General features: G+C 40.4%; 1 gene segment (V, D, J or C); it reads left to right on the plus strand.

The window, feature by feature from the left end:
• The first annotated feature begins 8,703 nt into the window (after positions 1–8,703).
• Positions 8,704–9,625, plus strand: LOC131729902 (immunoglobulin kappa variable 3-15-like). The segment is given in 2 exon segments: positions 8,704–8,881; positions 9,067–9,625. Coding segments are annotated over 2 exon segments (489 nt in total).
• The last annotated feature ends 4,538 nt before the right edge of the window (positions 9,626–14,163 follow it).

A 14,163-nucleotide genomic window follows, 5' to 3' on the forward strand; every position in this document is an offset into this window, starting at 1 on the left:
AACAGAGATACACAGTGACAGCTTGTAACAGAGATACACAGTGACAGCTTGTAACAGAGATCCACAGTGACAGCTTGTAACAGAGATACACAGTGACAGCTTGGAACAGAGATACACAGTGACAGCTTGAAACAGAGATACACAGTGACAGCTTGAAACAGAGATACACAGTGACAGCTTGAAACAGAGATACACAGTGACAGCTTGGAACAGAGATACACAGTGACAGCTTGAAACAGAGATACACAGTGACAGCTTGTAACAGAGATACACAGTGACAGCTTGGAACAGAGATACACAGTGACAGCTTGTAACAGAGATACACAGTGACAGCTTGTAACAGAGATACACAGTGACAGCTTGGAACAGAGATACACAGTGACAGCTTGGAACAGAGATACACAGTGACAGCTTGAAACAGAGATACACAGTGACAGCTTGAAACAGAGATACACAGTGACAGCTTGGAACAGAGATACACAGTGACAGGTTGAGAAGTCAAACAGTCTGTATGAGAAGACATCGAGCAATATGGAGGAATGTTTTCTAATGCAGTCTCATTATCCTCATTGCAAAGTGAGCAAACTGGGACAAGGGCCACACAGTGACAGCGTGAGTATTCAGAGTAGACTGGAGCAGAAAGGACGAATGTTTTCGAAGGTGCCCACATTGCCCCACTATGCTGATTGCATCTTTACATTGTATTCTCACTACCAGTGAATAAACACACCATCAAATTAACAAAAAACAGTTTTTGGCTTTGACTTAACTTTAAATAAATCTTCTCATCATGGTTGTTAAAAAACTAAATAAAAAAGACAAATCATCATACAGATAGCTAATTGAGTTTTTAGCAGCTCACACAGTCTGTCCCTTCATGCCCCGTGTCCCATATGTTACTCCACTTTCTCCTGCAATGACTTTTACTGTGAGAGGCTGATGAAAGTGGAGCACACATTTTAAATGAAGGGATTGCATCTTCATTAAACTGATCCTGAACAGCAAAGACTGCAGTTAATAACACTCACCACAAGAGGGAAACAGGCACTTGTTCAAACACAATCTGTAGGGGTCTGTTATTTTGGGCTTTACAAAACACACAGCACCACTGATTTCCATAATGTAAAACAGTTCCCTGAACATCATATTTTTAAAATGATTTCTATTAAAACATTCTTAAATATCCTTCCGCAAACTCAAGTGAATAAGATTGTATTTCATTGTATTCTTAAGCAATTTCCATTCAAGCCATCAGACCCAATCCTGCACAGGGTGTACTTATGAACACTGCCAAAGAGAAAGCCAGAACAGCACTCATTGTATGAAGTAACGACACAGTAATAAAACAGGCTGTTACAACACAACCCCAGACTGACAGCAATCACAATCACATCATGTTTCTCCTGCCAGTCTGACCCTTCCCATCCCAACCATGCTAAACTGCTAATCTCGCTCTGTCAGAACACACAGCACCAAGCCTGTGTTTACACCACTGCTTGTGTAGAAGTGGCTGCTGTGCCAAGGAAGACAATTTGCATAGAAAAGACACTTTGCATTGGCAGCACATGCTTCAGTGCTCTGGGAGTGTTTATAGCCCTGTGAGTTTAACACTTCATGATTGAGAGCTGCCCTTCATGGCAACAGAATCCACAACAACAATGACTTTTATCAGCATCTTCATCTGGGCAATTGTCATCTGCACTCAGGGTAAGAATCATTTAGCAAAACATGTTTAAAGAAATATCTGTTTCTGGGACAATTCTTAATACAAAGTAAAAAAGGGAAATTAAAAAGATGAAATGAAAACATGCTGAAATGTAATGCATTTTCATTATTTAATTCACTAATTTATTCTGATGTTCTATATTATTATTTATTATTTTCAGAATCCAGTGGACAGTATACTGTGACTCAGACTCCAGCAGTGAAATCTGTTCTCCCAGGAGACACAGTCGCTCTGAGCTGTAAAGTCAGCAGCGCAGTGGGCACTTGCAGCAGTAAACCCTGTCTAGCCTGGTACCAACAGAAACCTGGAGAAGCTCCCAAACTCCTGATCTACTTGGCAAGTACCCTTCAGTCTGGGATCCCAACTCGTTTCAGTGGCAGTGGATCTGGGACTGACTTCACTCTGACCATCAGTGGTGTCCAGGCTGAAGATGCAGGAGATTACTACTGTCAGAGTTTACACAGTGGTGGTGTGTTCACACAGTGCTACACACTTGTACAAAAACCTCCCTCAGCAGGACTGCACAGCGACTGCACTGCTGCAGCTTGGACCTACTGCAGGTGCTGAGGGTGAAGGCAATGAAACGGGACCCGGCCTGTGGAGGAGCTCAAAATAAAAGACAAGATCAATCTGGTAAATATCCTGATTATTCATGTATTCTAATACATTGCAGAGCCTGAAGGGCTGTCATTGGATTGAAAAAAAGTTATTGTATTCTTGCTCTTATTGTATTACTTGTATTGTAACACTTGAAATGTATTTGCTTACGATTGTGTCGCCCTGGATAAGGGCGTCTGCTAAGAAATAAATAATAATAATAATAATAATAATAATAATAATAATAATAATAATAATAATAATAATAATAATAATAATATTTACTAATTTAGTTTCAAATGAAAATGAAAATATAATTCTTGATTTATCTACAGGAAGGAAAAGATAAAGGTGAACATTGTTAATTTTCTGATACTTAAATACAAACTGAAAATAAACTAAATCAGGCAATGTACTCCTGTTAAAGGTAATAAATAAATATATACATGCATACATACATACATAGATAGCATATTACAATCCTACATATTTTTTTGCGTTACAAGTTTTAAAGCAATCTATGGTTTAAAACACATATTAACGTATTTCAATATTAATATACAAGATTTGTTTTTATTTCTACATGTCTTCAAAGCAATTTAATATATTTCTAATTGAAACTATAAAAGAAATAAATATAGTGAAATAAATATGAATAAAAATCTATTTCTATAAAGTGTATCAGTAATGCTACAAAATTTAAACCTCACGCTGAAAGTTCAAGCATTTCATTCATTTGTATTTGGTGCGTTGATGCTCAGAAAAGTGTTGATAGTGTGAAAACATGGAGTACGCACACAAACACATTGTTAATTCACCATTGTGCAATTTAAAGAACTATATTAAGGGTGGGGTTTGTTTCTTGTTTCAATTTGCAGATCGTTGATGGTTAGATAATTCATTGTAAATTTCACTTCATTAAGTGTTTGTGGTCATGAGTTGGCTGTTTAACAGTACCTGTATCTAATCATCTTCATCAATTGATTAATAACTATTAAGGTTTGTTTGGGTTACAAATTGTAACTTATTTGACAATCATTGATGTTGGGATATCTGATTGAAAACTTTACTTGATGAAGTGTATGTCTGTGATAATGAATTGTCTGCTTAACAAACCTGTGTTTAATCATGTTCACTAATTGGTAATAACGATATTAAGGGCTGGGTTTGCTTTGTTTCTTTTAAACACTGAGGACGGCTCTTTGGAGTCGAAACACGTCTGTTGTTTGACGTTTTGGTCTCTGTTTTTAAATAAATGTTGAATGGTTGAAATATCACAATGGTGAATTAACCAGTTTTGTTTTCCTGCTATAAAGTATAGCATTGACAGGAACACACCCAGATGTTTAGCTATGGAAGCTGCTGTATGTGCAAGGACTTGGCACTATCAGTGTGAAGCTCTGTGTGGAATGCATGCTTTCACAGGTTGATACAACCAATGCATCGCATTGAAAGAGGAAGAAACCATTCTGACTTCATTGTCAACCATACAGGACATTGTCAGTCAACGAGCAGACTGGGGTAACAGAGTGATATACTGTAAGCAAGGAGCTAGTCAAGTCTTGTGAGGCTTTTGTCTGCTCCTTGTCTGGTAAAGCAGGAGATGATGTTGAATGGGGTTACAGATTGATCTGCAGCAGAAAATTATGCATGCAGCTCTCCCACATCCCCTGCCTGCATGCACTGCTGTGTTTTGTGTTGTGTGTTGTTTTCAGAGCGGTCGTTGTTTATATTTGTATTTATTTGTAATGATTGCAATGTTAAATCAATCATTTTTCACAGGTATTTATTGCACCACGCACTTTAGTGTGCTTCTGGTGCTGAACTTTTCCTGCTGTGTATTAATCTGCTGCTAACATTCCACTTCTTTTTATCTGCAATAAAATAAAAGATTATTTTTTAATTGGAAGAGGCTGTGTTTCTGATCCCACCCTTGATTTGCTTTCAGAATAAAATAACCTGTAACTGTTATATTTGTCCAGTGTCTTACACACTAATCTGGCGCAGACCGACTCCAATGTGATTATGTATTTCAATTCTGTGTAAGCCCTGCCTAGCGGGTGTTACAGTTACATAAAAGGACTCTATAGAGTCCTAATGCAAAAAGAAAGAGCAAAAAGCAAGTTGGGAAAGGGGAGGAGGGTGTCAGTAAATATCCAGAGTGCTCTGAAGTTTAAACACAAAACACACAGCTGATAGGAAAGAGGAAACACTCTCTGAGCCTCCAGCTCAATACAGCAAATCATGGAATAAAGAGATTCAGTGACAGCTAACACAGGAGCTGCTCTGTGTTCAAGTGAATAAAGTGCACTCATTAATGTGACCTCCGAGAGACACAATGCAGGTATTAATACTGACCACACGAGGGAGCCAGAGCACCACTAACATCGCAGACAGCCACCAACACCCTCTCTCCTCCAGCCCCTCCATTCTGGTTATTATACCAGAACTGTGTAGGCCTACTGAAGGCTTTTCTTAAGTTAAAGTGAGTACTAATCATGGGATTATGAAATAGAGCTTTTGTTAAACAAAGCAAGGACCACACCAACTAGTGTTGAATAGTTATCCACAACATCGAGATGTGTGGAAATAAGTACACTGGTAAATGCAGCATGGTGGGAAATAAAGCTGCCTCTTTTTGGCAAGCTCATTTCAAACAAGAAAACATGACATTGTTTCCAGTTCATTCGTATGCACACACGTTTACACAGACACAGCACAAGCACAAACATGAGGCTTCCAAATTAAAACACAGACATAACGAAACACCAACAGTGCTCTGATTTTGACAACAAACCTGCACCCATCAAATGTTTGTACCATCAATACAGAATTAATAAGGTATGACATTTTACATGTCTGAGATTCTGGCAAACTTCCAACATGCCATGTTTATCGGTAAAAGATGTTGAAATGTTGACAGTTGTGTGCAATGAGGACATGGTTAAGGCTGGCGCTCGAAGGGTCGTCAGTTGAGACATTTGATACCTTGAGGAGGGGGAGTGACTGACCCTTCACCTTCGGTTCCATGGTGTACTGGTTAGCACTCTGAACTCTGAATCCAGCGATCACAGTTCAAATCTGTGTGGGACCTGAGGTTTTACCTTTTTTAAAAAAAAATCAAGTGAATTTGCCATTAATGTTTGTGGAACTGAAGCGTGCGATCGAACAAGTGAAATGAATGCAGATTTCCATGTCTGAGGTGAGAAATGCATGTTTTGTTTCATTTGCAGAAATGTCCAGTAGTTCATTTTGGAGTGGTGCATGGTATGGGAAATACATTACCATGTTGAAAGCCTCTGCCGCAGGTTTGAAGTGACACGGGGCACCGTGGCTTAGATGGGCAAAGTGTAACTGACAAAACTTAGAGCAGAAAATGTATGTTTCTTGGTCTCAAACAGTACGACCTAAACTGAGATTGGCCAAACTACTTTACCCATGGATAATCCTAGTGTGCATATATTCAAGTAAATATGAAATTAGAAATAATCAGTAAATCATTTTATTAAAACAGAGACATTTTATTTGGTAACTGATGTAACATAAAATTAACATTAACAAAACAAGTCTTCAAATTCATTAAAGTCCTTCTGAAATAAAGAGGCAATTATACATGTTGAGCTGCACAAAATAATGAACAGTGTCTGGTCCTCAAATGTAAGGAAACAATTGACACCACTTCTATTCTACCCTCTACTAGAACCCCAAACATGACGTGTCTGACATAACCAGGTCTTGTAACTGACATAACCACTGTGAAAAATGCATGGATGTGAACACAGTGAAGCGCTCACACAGTGAAGTGTCTGCAGAGTTTGTAATGTTTTCTTGAAAGGCATGTACTCCCCGGGGATTCACAGGTACTGGAGCATCAATCCTTTTGAGAACAGATGAAGCAAGGCACCACGTTACATCCTTTTGTGTCGGCCACTTACAGCCCCCTTTGCACTGAGGAGCTCCTCTGGCAGGGCCCGTATGGTTTCTTCAGCTATGCCAGGGGAACACTTGCCTTCATACATAACAATGCAGTACTCATTTACTGACAATTCAATGCTTTTGAATGGATACTTTATCATAGCTGTTGCTTGATCCACAATGCCAAACACACTGACCGCTTTCCAGTCAGGCTGAATTTCTTCCACAAATGGACCTTCTGTGCAGTTCTGTTCCCACCTGTTTGCCCATTCATCTTGTGCCTTCTTTACCACATGCTTTGTAATATAAATGATGCTCACATTTGGGCATGCTTCTTTTGCCACCTTAGCAAATTCTTCTGCTGTGTTGACAACAGCATGCTTTTGCAGAATGTGCCTCCAAACTGCACGCTTTACTTTACCTGCAACTCCAGCAACTGGCCCTTTGCGTGTGCTGTGGCAAAAAAGCTCCAATCAGCTCGATGCAGACTACTGTGTACATTGCTCGGCATGGTAAGGGTGCACAAGATGAATCTGTTTTTAATTGGCTCGCAGCACCATCAGAAAAGAAATGCAAGTTAGAGATGTTGGCTGAAGTTGAGGCTTCATCAAGAATATCCTGATTGTAGCAAACAACTGCAAATGTGTCATGTTGCCGTTCATCACTGAGCACAACATAAGAAGTACTAACAGACTGAGCTGTGAGAACTGCTGGAAACAGAGGCACTCCTTCTGTGATCCAGGGAGCTCACATTATTTCAGCTTGCTGCTTTATAGGGAAGTGTTCTGAGAAATCTTCCTGAAGTATAGCTTCACATTCATTTCAATTCATCTTCAGTGTCTTGATTTGGTGAAGTTGCACCTTGGCAATAAAACTGTGGCGCCGCAGAATGGTGCGCTGGGTTTGAGCTCCTCCTTGGCATCGTGTAATGTTGACTCAAGCAGTTCCTTTTATTGTTAGCCATCTATTGGTAGTAGTGTACAATTGTATCTTCATTATCATTGCCTTGTATTACCTGATTGATAGAACTAGCAAGGTCTTGGCATGTGTCACACTGGCCAAGGCAGCATTTCATCTGCCAGTTGCAAAGTGACCCAATGACCATGAGATTTCCATTGGGGATATTTTGACAAACCTTTTTCAAACCATCTAGTAGCATCTCTGTATTCTCATGGTAACGACAGACAGACAGGTTGAACGTGCACAGGGCGCAATGCTGCAGACTTTTTTTGATGTTCTGATTTTTGCATCAGGATATTCATTCTTGAAGAGGCGGTGAGCTTCAAGATCCGTCATCAGGAGCACTTTTTGTGCATTCTTTTTTTTGTGCATCCTCTCTTCTGATAGTGATGCAGTCTTTTCATCCAGGCAGCTGACGGGACACACAATCAATCTCATAGAATGCACAAACCTGACATTCTGTTTCACTAACTTCAGCTCTTGTGTGGAAGCGTGCTTATCTACCAGAGCCAAACCAAACTGAGTTGCCAGTTTCTTTCCCACGACACTTTTCTTCCTGGGGCTCTTTGGAAGTGCCCGGTTTACTCCACTTACTGCCTTCCCTAGTGACTGAGCTGAAAGAGAACTTTGACAGTGAGTTTGTCAAATGATTCTCATTAAGTTGTGGATCTGGTCATGTCATTTTGAAAGATTTCTCCTATACTTTCTCATTGTTTCTTTGCTCTTTTCTGCTTCCCTTTTCTTCTCCCTATACTCCACTTGCATGCTTTCTGCTGCTCTCTGTTCCGCTGTTTCATCCTACTCTTTTCTCTTCTCACATCCTTGCATGATATGCACGCATTCTTTCTGTTGCAGGTACTGGAAGCATTTTCCAACTGTAATGTAGATAAGGAAAAAGGAGGCTGATTCAGCCAATTAAATGTTGTATTCAATATATCTTTTAGAGAATTTTTCATGATCTTTATTTAAAATATTCACATGTTGAGACAGCTGAGCGTCTTATGGTAAGAGATTTTTTTTTCAGAACAGACTGCACTACAACTGCACTACACCCTTGTGACCACAAGAGGGAGAGAGAGAGTAATAAAATGATGCTCTTTAATCCAGAGCAGTGGTTCTTAACCTGGGGTCCTCAGAGACTGGTAACTGGAAACTGGAAACTTTTCACTCAACATTAGCAATGTGCAAAATCAAAATGTTTGCTTCTTGAATGGATTTGATTTCACAAAGTTTATGATGGATCTGTTAACCTGCAGGTCTGATTTTAATATTTTACAATTCATAATTATTTATACTGTGTAACAAAGCTACATATTATCAGCTGTGGCTAAGATGAATTGTTTGAGAGAAGGGAGAAGAGAGTGAAATAGCTGTGTTTGTACAAACTTAACACAAACAAAACTATAAGCTATTTTTTTCAGAGTGGCAAATAAACTGCATCAGTTAGAAGAGTGTAAACTTAAGAGCACTGCTGGGCTACAAGTGGCTGCTGTGCCAAGGAAGACAATTTGCATAGAAAAGACACTTTGCATTGGCAGCACATGCTTCAGTGCTCTGGGAGTGTTTATAGCCCTGTGAGTTTAACACTTCATGATTGAGCGCTGCCCTTCATGGCAACAGAATCCACAACAACAATGACTTTTATCAGCATCTTCATCTGGGCACTTGTCATCTGCACTCAGGGTAAGAACCATATCAAAAAACATGTTTTAAAAAAATCTATTTATGGGATATTTCTTAATATACAGTATATATGTTCAAATACAATAGGAGTGAATGAAAACGCTTGACATTTAATATGTGTTTTTTATAATTCAATTTACTTGCTTATTATTATAATTTTCTATATTATTATTTATTATTTTCAGAATCCAGTGGACAGTATACTGTGACTCAGAATCCAGTTGTGAAATCTGTTCTCCCAGGAGACACAGTCGCTCTGAGCTGTAAAGTCAGCAGTGCAGTGTACAGTGATGGAAATGGCCACTGGCTAGCCTGGTACCAACAGAAACCTGGAGAAGCTCCCAAACTCCTGATCTACTTGGCAAGTACCCTTCAGTCTGGGATCCCAACTCGTTTCAGTGGCAGTGGATCTGGGACTGACTTCACTCTGACCATCAGTGGAGTCCAGGCTGAAGATGCAGGAGATTACTACTGTCAGAGTTACCACTACCCCAGCAGTAGCAGAGTGTTCACACAGTGCTACACACCCGTACAAAAACCTCCCTCAGCAGGACTGCAGAGCGACTGCACTGCTGCAGCTGGGACCTACTGCAGGTGCTGAGGGTGAAGGCAATGAAACGGGACACGGCCTGTGGAGGAGCTCAACTGCACACAAACACACTGAGCTCAATAACAAGGGCTCAAAATAAAAGACAAGATCAATCTGGTAAATATCTTGATTATTCATGTATTCTAATACATTGCAGAGGCTGCAGGGCTGTCATTGGATTTATATTTACTAATTTAGTTTCAAATGAAAATGAAAATATAATTCTTGATTTATCTATAGTAAAGAAAAGATAAAAGTGAATATTTTTAATTTTCTGATACTTAAATACAAACTGAAAATAAACTAAATCAGTCACTTAACTCCTCTTAAAGGATATAAATAAATATATACATGCATACATACATACATACAAAGCATATTACAATCATACATATTTCTATTGCGTTTTAAAGCAATCTATGCTTTTAACATATTTCAATATTAATATACAAGATTTATTTTTTTTATTTCTTTACATGTCTTCAAAGCAATTTAATATATTTCTAATTGAAAGTATAAAATAAATAAATATAGTGAAATAAATATGAATAAAAATCTATTTCTATAAAGTGTATCAGTAATGCTACAAAATTTAAACCTCACGCTGAAAGTTCAAGCATTTCATTCATTTGTATTTGGTGCGTTGATGCTCAGAAAAGTGTTGATAGTGTGAAAACATGGAGTACGCACACAAACACATTGTTAATTCACCATTGTGCAATTTAAAGAACTATATTAAGGGTGGGGTTTGTTTCTTGTTTCAATTTGCAGATCGTTGATGGTTAGATAATTCATTGTAAATTTCACTTCATTAAGTGTATGTTTGTGGTAATGAGCTGGCTGTTTAACAATACCTGTATCTAATCATCTTCATCAATTGATTAATAACTATTAAGGTTTGTTTGGTTTACAAATTGTAACTTAATTGCCAATCATTGATGTTGGGATATCTGATTGGAAACTTTACTTGATGAAGTGTATGTCTGTGATAATGAATTGTCTGCTTAACAAACCTGTGTTTAATCATGTTCACTAATTGGTAATAACGATATTAAGGGCTGGGTTTGCTTTGTTTCTTTTAAACACTGAGGACGGCTCTTTGGATTCGAACACATCTGTTATTTGAAGTTTTGGTCTCTGTTTTTAAATAAATGTAGAATGTTTGAAATATCATAATGGTGAATTAAACAGTTTTGTTTCAATGCTATAAAGTGTAGCATTGACAGGAACACAGCCAGATGTTTAGCTGTGGAAGCTGCTGTATGTGCAAGGACTTGGCACTATCAGTGTGAAGCTCTGTGTGGAATGCATGCTTTCACAGGCTGATACAACCAATGCATCGCATTGAAAGAGGAAGAAACCATTCTGACTTCATTGTCAACCATACAGGACATTGTCAGTCAATGAGCAGACTGGGGTAACAGAGTGATATACTGTAAGCAAGGAGCTAGTCAAGTCTTGTGAGGCTTTTGTCTGCTCCTTGTCTGGTAAAGCAGGAGATGATGTTGAATGGGGTTACAGATTGATCTGCATCAGAAAATGATGCATGCAGCTCTCCTACATCCCCTGCCTGCGTGCACTGCTGTGTTTTGTGTTGTGTGTTGTTTTCAGAGCGGTCGTTGTTTATATTTGTATTTTTTTGTAATGATTGCAATGTTAAATCAATCATTTTTCACAGGTATTTATTGCACCACGCACTTTAGTGTGCTTCTGGTGCTGAACGTTTCCTACTGTGTATTAATCTGCTGCTAACATTCCATTTCTTTTTATCTGCAATAAAATAAAAGATTATTTTTTAATCTGGCTTCCGCTTTGCTCACTCCACTAAAACCGCCCTCCTGTCTGTCACCAACTCACTTAAGTGTGCCCGAGCTGCCTCTCTCTCCTCTGTCCTAATTCTCCTTGACCTCTCTGCTGCCTTTGACACTGTTGATCACTCTATTCTACTCTCATCTCTTGCTGACCTGGGGATCTCTGGCACTGCTCTGGCCTGGTTCTCCTCCTACCTCTCCAACCGCACTTACCAGGTAACCTGGCCTGGAGCAACCTCCACACCTCACCCTCTCTTAACTGGAGTCCCCCAAGGGTCAGTCTTGGGTCCTCTCCTGTTCAATCTCTACACCCGCTCCGTGGGCCCCCTCATCGCATCCTATGGTTTCTCATACCATTTCTATGCTGATGATGCTCAGATTTTCCTCTCCTTCCCCACCTCTGACTCCAGAATCTCCTCCCGTATCTCTACCTATCTGTCTGCTATTTGCTCCTGGATGCACTTGCATCACCTCAAACTCAACCTCTCTAAATCTGACCTCCTTTTCTTTCCCTGCTCCTCCCCCTCCTCTGATCTCTCTATCTCTGTTCCTCTGGGATCTACCACACTCTCTCCCTCTTCCTCAGCTAAAAACCTTGGAGTCACCCTGGACCCCTGCCTCTCTTATTCCCAGCACATCTCCACTCTGGCACGCACTTGCCGATTCTTCCTGAGCAACATACGAAGAATCTGACCCTTCCTCACCAACTATGCTACCCAGCTCCTGGTCCAGGCCCTGGTACTCTCCCGCCTAGACTACTGCAACTCCCTCCTGGCTGGCCTCCCTGCGTCCGCCACCCTTCCGCTCAAGCTCATCCAGAACTCTGCTGCCCGCCTGGTGTTCTCTCTGCCTCGCTTCGCCCACGCTACTCCACTACTCTGCTTGCTCCACTGGCTCCCGATCACCGCTCGCATTCACTTCAAGACTCTTGTACTAGCCTACAGATGCCTTGACCAGACTGCACCCAGCTACCTCCAGACCCTCATCTCTCCCTACACCCCCACTTGACCTCTCCACTCCGCCTGCACTAGAAGACTAGCTCTACCTCCGCTACGCTCCCCTGCCTCCAGAGCCCGCTCCTTCTCCACCCTTGCTCCACAGTGGTGGAATGACCTTCCTACAGATGTCAGGACTGCCCAGTCCCTGACCACATTCCGGCGCCTCCTTAAGACTCACCTCTTCAAACAGCACCTGTAGAACTCCTCTGTGTGTATCCTGGGACACTATCACCCTTTATGTAAATGTGCTTTATTTTGCTCTATCTGCCCCCTATTTTACTGTATTTAATCCTGTACTTCAGAATACTGTAATCTGCCAAGTGTTTAACCTGTAGTACTTTGTATTTAATCATATCCTGATGTAACTATCACTATTTAATCATATCCTGATGTAACTATCACTATTATCTGCTGTATTATTGAATTGTGGTTTGTCACACTTGTACTTTGCTTGAACAAAAGTTATTGTATTTCTTGCTCTTATTGTATTACTTGTATTGTAACACTTAAAATGAATAATGAAATAAATAATAATAATAATAATAATAATAATAATAATAATAATAATAATAATAATAATAATAATAATAATAATAATAATTGGAAGAGGTTGTGTTTCTGATCCCATCCTTGATTTGCTTTCAGAATAAAATAACCTGTAACTGTTTTATTTGTCCAGTGTCTTACACACTAATCTGGCGCAGACCGACTCCAAATGTGATTATGTATTTCAATTCTGTGTAAGCACTGCCTAGTGGGTGTTACAGTTACATAAAAGGACTCTATAGAGTCCTAATGCAAAAAGAAAGAGCAAAAAGCAAGTTGGGAAAGGGGAGGAGGGTGACAGTAAATATCCAGAGTGCTCTGAGGTTTAAACACAAAACACACAGCTGATAGGAAAGAGGAAACACTCTCTGAGCCTCCAGCTCAATACAGCAAATCATGGAATAAAGAGATTCAGTGACAGCTAACACAGGAGCTGCTCTGTGTTCAAGTGAATAAAGTGCACTCATTAATGTGACCTCCGAGAGACACAATGCAGGTATTAATACTGACCACAAGAGGGAGCCAGAGCACCACTGCTGTCATTAATGTAATAACAGTATAGTAATAAGACAATTGAAATAGGCAGCAGTTACATCCCCAGTCAGCCCAGTTCTCCCATTTTTTATTATTTGTTTATTTAGCAGACACCTTTATCCAAGGCGACTTACAGAGACAACAGTGTGTGAACTATGCATCAGCTGCATATTCACTTACAACTACATCTCACCCAAAAGACAGAGCACAATGAGGATAAGTGACTTACTCAGGGTCACTGTGATAGAGAGAGAAAGGATCGATGCTGCAAATCTCCCTCCCGATTAGAAAGGGCGCTGTGTAAGGGGGAAGGTAAGCTGCCGCCTAGATCTGCCACCTCGGTGGTAGGTGGAAACCGGAAGGTGACCATATTAGGAGGGGCGCGTAGCTGCAAGTACTCAGGACGATTCCATTGCAGTCAGCTGCGGGGCAGCCCTCTATTGGAGAAATCATGGCGACGCGTTGGCTGCAGGGAGGAGTTTGCTGGGTACAAAGGGGAAGCAGCTATGTCAAAACCTCCCCTTGCGCTGAGAATGAAATGCAAACGGCCGGAGCCTGTATTGTTTTTATGAGTTTGGATTACGTGTGTTTTGTGTTGCAGAGGAGGAGTGAGCCGCGGACCGGCGATTGATAAAGAGCACGTCCTTGCACTGCACAGCACAGCACAGCACAGCACAGCACCACTCACGGCACCACGCTTCTCTGGAGCGAGAGCACTGCGCGCACAGAGAACGCGGGGACGGACAAAGTCCCGTTTTTGTTTATTTTTAGAAAAGCTGCCGTGTACCCCCCCAATACCATCGC

Source organism: Acipenser ruthenus, unplaced genomic scaffold, assembly GCF_902713425.1.
Source record: "Acipenser ruthenus unplaced genomic scaffold, fAciRut3.2 maternal haplotype, whole genome shotgun sequence".
In the NCBI taxonomy this organism is placed as follows: Eukaryota; Metazoa; Chordata; class Actinopteri; order Acipenseriformes; family Acipenseridae; genus Acipenser; species Acipenser ruthenus.